The following is a 6,360-nucleotide window of genomic DNA, read 5'->3' on the forward strand; positions in this document are numbered from 1 at the left end:
ATGGACGCGTATCTGTGTTTCTTTTCATTCATCAAATTGTGTACACGATGATATCTATATACTTTAAGTTGGAAGTATTGTAATAAAAGGTACGTAGCATACACACGGGCAGTGAATCCTTACGTCAAACATGTCTATCCAATTTTACATGTGGTGTGTTGTGTTGGTTCGAAAATGTATGACAACGTTTACGTATATGTGCATGATAAGGAATGCATGTGTATTTACGACGCTTATGTAATATGTGTATAATTTTATTCTCTATTGGATATGTATAACACATTAAAGAGATACGTATGTATATTGCTGACAGTCGAAATTAATATATACATGCGCAGATATGCATACGAAAATTGTTTGTTCTCGCACATATACTTATTCAGTTGAAACCTGAAATATGAAATTACACAAACACGTACAATACTGCGTAAACTCACTCAAATCTATGTTTTTATGTATGGAAGTTGATCTAATACAGTACAACTGCTTACGATTGAGATGCGTTTATTCACATCACGTACAAAAATATGCTCTCACACTTGTTATGCATACCTACGTAGGATGATCATACGCAACTGCTTACTATTGAGTTGATTTAATTGACTTAACAGTGAAGAAGAAGGAGTTGGAAACACACCTCACGTCAACGTTCACTCGCGATATGGGCACGGTTCATAGTATACAGGAAACATCCGACCTGGCATGGCAGGTATGTGAGAGAAAAGTAACGTCAAAAATCCGTCAACATACCATGTCCTTCGAGAAAAAAATAGAAGTATGGAAAATATGGCTGCAAGATGGCCATGAACATATTCAACGATGTTGATGGAGACATATTGATGACACGTTGAGGACATATTCACTCGGTGTCAGTAAAGTGTCATCAATATATGTCAAGCACTTAACACCACCCATATTTGCCGCTGCGGATGTCTGTATGACATACGAATTCGTGCACAAACATTACGATCATCGACAGTTATACTCAAACGCTACAATCATGACTTTTGTTACCAAGGCAGCACTTAAAAAACCAAAATCTTCCCCATCCATGCAGAAACATGGCAATGGATACAACCTGACTATGCCGCATCTGGGTACAATACATTTGATGAAAGATGCGACAGGTATGGTCAAGTCCCAGTATGAATTGATGAATTAAGTTGATTACTGTGACATCACAGACGTATTGTATGTCTAAATTGTCACCTATTTTGGGAAGTATTTAGACGGAGAGCAGGACTAGCAAGTGTCCATCTTACTGTCAGCCTAAGTTTATGTCGATCAGGGACTTAAAGTAAACGAATGTTTATCTAGGATATTGCCTCGAAGGAGCTAATATATTATCGTTTGTAACCGGCTTCACACTTACTTCTTCAAACACGTCCAGTTAGTGCCTAAATCTGCTTGTTATCACACCCTATTGATATTTATATTTATGTGTGCCGTATCGTTGACGTCTGTCTATTTCTCTATTTGTATAAGCATATGTGTGTCTATCTCTGTGCCAATGTTTTCTAACGTAATTGTATCTATGCGCATCTCTCTCTGTGAGTGAGCAGGTAGATATCATGCCGAGCTAGTGCTGAAGAAGGTGAAGGGGCATGAATATCAACTTGTGGACAGACTGCCCTTAGAGTCGGATACTTTGGCCTCCGCATTCGCTGCTACAGACTCGTTCATCAAGACTATGTTTGGGAATATGCTGCCCTTATTAGGAAAGAACGTCGGGTGGATGCGGGTAAATGCAATTATATGAAAGTAACCTGTACCGTGTATGACGACTGCCATATATAACTCGCTGTATTTTCAAACGAGAGCCTGAGACAATGCATCTGTATCAACCATGTCTCGTATGTCAGTGTTCTGTGCTCGACGTTATTTTTCAGTTTTCGCTTCGTAGCAGACTATTTGTAACCAACATGCCTTCTCATTGGGAATATGTTTCACTTGATACAATTAGACAAGACCGTACTTACTGTTTCGCAGAGTTCTTACCGTGTAAGTTTGTTGTTTGCACGAATTAAGGTAAGTACCCTCGGGTGTGGCACACATATACGTAAATGTGTGCTGGTTTATTTTCGATAGTATACCGGGAAATATTCTCTCTCACACTCGAATGCACGACGCTGTAGTATCCAGTGGCAATTTCAATTGAAACAAGGTCACGTATTATCGGTGTACAGTGTATCTTATCGCTTACTGGTGACATGTACTTATATATGCTGCACGCCTGCCTGAAATTCTCATCACACATAAATTAACATTGGGTAGAGCCTGCCGTTAGTTAGCCGATTAACTTATTCTCTGGCATACTAGTTAATTTTCCTGAAAATAAGCTAATTATCGCTTGCTAATTTTTGGGCTTTTTGAATAAAGCATGCAACTTTTTTCTAGTCGGAGTTTGCTATATTCTCAAGCGTCCGTTTAGGGACCAACGAAGTCTGGACAAATCAAGTTTGTCTACATATGCCCGAGTCATGGCATTTATCTCTAATCAAAGCAAGCCTTTTACACCAAGTCAATACTACCTTACAAAAGTCCAAGCATGGCCGACCTGTTAATCTTTGCTCAACCCGTACAATGGTTTGTTTCAGGGCCCTGCGAGTCCTGGACAAATCAAGTTTGTCAGACAACTGCTCGGGCGGAATGCGCATCGAATGGCACTGCACACTCTCACGAGGGGACGCGCCGCAGAGATCATCACTTCGGTAGCTGTCTATGACGTCCTGTGTATATATTTGGCAATTCCGCCCATGTGGAACTTTCGGATAGCCCGTTTGCTTGCTCACGTCGTGTTTAGTGATACATCTATGATAGTCCTATCGAACCAGTTTTGATTTTACATATATTTTTCATGGTGTTATGTGGGTTCACTGTCTAATTCAGCCTATCAACTGGCTAGCACATCGAGTAGTTTACGTTCTTGAATAAAAGTCTTTTTTGTTTGCGTAAAATCGCCAGGGACTGAGTGTCGTAGGCTATTTATTCGTCTACATCCGCTCATAAACATCACATCAGAACAATTGACCATTTAATTCATTTCAGACGACAGACTACTTCATTAACCCTATGATACAACAATCCAAACCCTAAAACTTTCAGAGAACATCCAAGTCGCAACTGGAACGGATGTATAGGAATCACGAGAAGAAACTGGCCGAAAAAGCGCAAGTCATGGAAAGGAGAGATAAGAATATGGGTGTTGATGTCACTTTGGGGTCCCTCAAAGCCAAATAGAGATATGATAGAAATACTCACTCAGCCAGAAAGTTATAGTAAAAGACTTACAAGTCAAAAGTAGCTTTCCGGCAATTTAATCTAGCGCATAGTACTCATAGCCTTAGTCGTGTTGCGGCCAAAGAAAATATTCATTATAATGCCCATAGGAGCTGGTTTTTGAACGGTCAAAATAAGCAACCTTACCCTTTAGCAACATTCTTTTAAATGCCGGCGGCATTTTTGTTCGCAAAGCGAGAGGTACCATGATCTTCACCTTGGCGAGATCTATTGAAAGGCTCATATCATCCCAAAATGCATTAGACAATCCCGTTTTGCTCTGGCCGATGCCTAGCTTAAGTACTCTGAGATTGCCACTCCCTCGGACAGTTCGAACTATATTTGGCCAGTCTTGGAAACCATCCACTGCTAACTCGGTCAAGACAGGTGAATATACATTCGTATCAAGGACTGCATTGACACTTAGCTCCCTCAGCTCAGGGAGATCAGCGATGACTTCCTTCACAAATTCAGTGCATAGCCTGGAGCCGTGCATTTTGTCCCTCAGCTGAATTCGTAGCGTCTTCAGTCCTCGTGGCCAATGGCACTTGTCATACTTGAGCAAAAGCTTATCGTTAGGTGTATCACGTTCGTCATCAGTTTCACTATCTTTCACAGAGAGCCACTCCAATTTGCTTAGGATGCATCCGTACGGTAGATAGAAAATGCCAATATCCAACCTTCGGAGAGAGTTCGAGTAGATTGGGTCTTTAAAGTCCGTAATAAAGAAGCTCTCTAGGCTGGGGAATAATTGCAAATCTATTTCTGTTGCGGAATCCTGAGACCCCCCCCTCAAATTCTTGACCGTCTCACTCCAATTGCCCTCGGGCTCATCGTCAGGAATGACGTCGTATTCGAAATCAGTTAGTGCGGAACAGGCTGATATGGCATCATTGACACGCACGAAATAAACTTTCAATGACCGGAGACCATCGCTGACGAGAGCTTCATCAAGAGTTAATGCGCTTGAAAGTGTTTCTAAATTAGGACACTTGTTAAGAAGATTGTTAATGGTGCCGTGTATACCAACACCGAAGTAGTCCAAATGCCGCAAGCTTTTCGACTGGATTACAGGTAAGCGCCCATCAAACATGTCATAAGCACGAACAGAGAGGTGGGTCAGAGACGCAAGATCTACCGGGAGCGCTGCTGACACTACTGACAAAGATCGAAGGTAAGGCCAACCAATTAAAAGTCTTGCCACGTGTTCTCGGGTGAGTGTTTGATTATTGAACGAATGCCATCGTTGCGTATCTGGTACTGCCAACGCGAGAGCGTCCATTGCATCGACTGGTACTCTGCCGAAGTCGAGACCACTTGGTACAGTCCAGTCACGCAGCTTTGGATAGCGGCTAACGAACTGAAATATAGGCATTAGGGTGAATGTACGTGGAGTTATCTCGCATATGCAGAATCGATCAGCATCCGTAATGGAATAGCCGCTTTGTGCAATGTGTGGTAAGCGCGTGCATTCTGTACGATACATATACGAGAGCTGGAACAAGCAATTGCCCGTATAATTCAATGTCAGAAACAGTGACTCACCTCAATCGTTTCGAACAAGTCAATGCCTCTTTTAGCCAATCGCCCGCCACCTATATAGGTCGCTCGAGGTAACGAGGTCCACAACCGCGAGTCGCGCACCAGAGAGTGGAATAATCTGCAGACCAGTCGACACTCCATGAGAGACTCAAGGTCCAGCAGCTTAAACACGTGCAGCATAATCTCTGACGGAATACTCATACCATTCAAGTAGAGGGGCTCTGTGGCGGCAGATCTCCTCAATTGGTCACTTATTTTCTCCGCCGCTAGTTTCTGCATGCGAGGTAGCAGACTCACGATTGTGTCGCAATCATATTCCTCAAGTCGAGACATCGCCTCATCCGCAGCGACTGCATCGAAAACCAGCTCTCGAGTGCGCTTTGTGCTGTCCATGATGAGTGTCGATTTCTGCAGCATAATTTCACAACAGTGTTATCCTAAAATGTATTTTGAGGCATGAATATGTATTATATATATGTGTGTGTGTTTGTACATATATGCTTGGTTCGGTATCCGGTTTGTATGCGTACTGATCTATGCCTACACCATTGCGTTGGGTGTGGTTTCGTGCATGTGCAGGGACTGCTTGCGTAGAATTCTGATAAGTTAGTCGTCTGTACCACTCTTCAATGTTTCTTCATACGCTCACATGCATTCAGGTTTATTGCAGGTCGCCGACTACACATGTTGGCTAAGAACAGTCCTATTCGGACATACTATTCAATAGGCACACAAATATCGACAGCTGTCAAAAATATGACGTCGTACAATATGTGTTACGCTGGTAATACAGAGACAGACGTACATGCCATAGTAAAAGAGATGACTCCAACCCTTGCGCGGGCAGTAGTCACAATGTACAAGGGAACTAAATTACTGAGATTACAAGGGAAAATTTAGTCGGACGGTATGGACCGGAATACGCACACAACACTTACTCTTTATCGATGAGCTGCCTGTCAAAATAAAAGGTGTTGAAGACACCCGATGGAGACTATCTCGCTTATAAGAAAACTTATCACGCTAATGAGAAAACTCGGTACAACGCTTGAGTTCTAATTGATTCCAACAAATAACCTGATTCGTGCAAGTGATGCAATGCACTTTCTCGTAGGTAGTACACAACAGCAAGCGGTATTGTGCTATCCTCGTGCATGAGCTCCCTACCGCTGTTGTGTTTACACTGATTACTCTTGTAGTAGAGGGCCAGCTGCCCAACTTATGTAGGTTGCACACGTAAGTCCGCTTTTGAAGTATGTTATCAGTTGGCTATGAGTATGCACTTTGAATGTTTTTTTAATAAAAAGATATGAAATAAAATTAATGACTCATATTTAAATATTCTGAAATCATCACATCAGCTAAATATGTATAGAGGAGCACATATTTTTTGTTCGTGGGTCTCTTGAAATATATATACGATATACGATTATGCATATAGCAATACCCAGACTTCTTCTCCTCTGGGATAAAGCTCTACTTGGCAGTTGCAATGCAGTATGTCCACGAGAAAGCACACAGCTAGTACACACACACACT

General features: G+C 42.1%; 2 protein-coding genes across 2 annotated transcripts; one reads left to right on the plus strand and one right to left on the minus strand.

Moving 5' to 3' along the window:
* Positions 1-630: 630 nt before the first annotated feature.
* Positions 631-3,271, plus strand: SARC_11764 (hypothetical protein). The gene is made up of 5 exons (XM_014294144.1): positions 631-709; positions 1,058-1,127; positions 1,563-1,741; positions 2,598-2,711; positions 3,106-3,271. Exons 1-5 carry the CDS (start codon positions 662-664, stop codon positions 3,238-3,240), a joined length of 546 nt encoding a protein of 181 aa, XP_014149619.1. The 5' UTR covers positions 631-661; the 3' UTR covers positions 3,241-3,271.
* Positions 3,272-3,308: 37 nt separating this feature from the next.
* SARC_11765 (hypothetical protein) lies at positions 3,309-6,056 on the minus strand. Its single transcript, XM_014294145.1, has 3 exons — positions 5,760-6,056; positions 4,825-5,229; positions 3,309-4,639 (listed from the first exon to the last, which is right to left on the minus strand). The coding sequence occupies exons 2-3, from the start codon at positions 5,212-5,214 to the stop codon at positions 3,344-3,346; spliced, it is 1,686 nt and encodes a 561-aa protein (XP_014149620.1). The 5' UTR covers positions 5,215-5,229; positions 5,760-6,056; the 3' UTR covers positions 3,309-3,343.
* Between the last annotated feature and the right edge of the window lie 304 nt (positions 6,057-6,360).

Source organism: Sphaeroforma arctica (assembly GCF_001186125.1).
Source record: "Sphaeroforma arctica JP610 unplaced genomic scaffold supercont1.1863, whole genome shotgun sequence".
NCBI lineage: Eukaryota > Ichthyosporea > Ichthyophonida > Sphaeroforma > Sphaeroforma arctica.

Excerpts from the sequence above, each read along its gene's own strand:
- SARC_11764 (XM_014294144.1), top strand. The coding sequence starts at position 662 with ATGGGCACGGTTCATAGTATACAGGAAACATCCGACCTGGCATGGCAG. Across the intron at positions 1,128-1,562 it reads TTTGATGAAAGATGCGACAG|GTAGATATCATGCCGAGCTA; the intron begins GTATGGTCAAGT and ends GTGAGTGAGCAG. Across the intron at positions 1,742-2,597 it reads AGAACGTCGGGTGGATGCGG|GGCCCTGCGAGTCCTGGACA; the intron begins GTAAATGCAATT and ends GGTTTGTTTCAG.
- SARC_11765 (XM_014294145.1), bottom strand. The coding sequence starts at position 5,214 with ATGGACAGCACAAAGCGCACTCGAGAGCTGGTTTTCGATGCAGTCGCT. Across the intron at positions 4,640-4,824 it reads ACTTGTTCGAAACGATTGAG|TTCGTTAGCCGCTATCCAAA; the intron begins GTGAGTCACTGT and ends CCTATATTTCAG.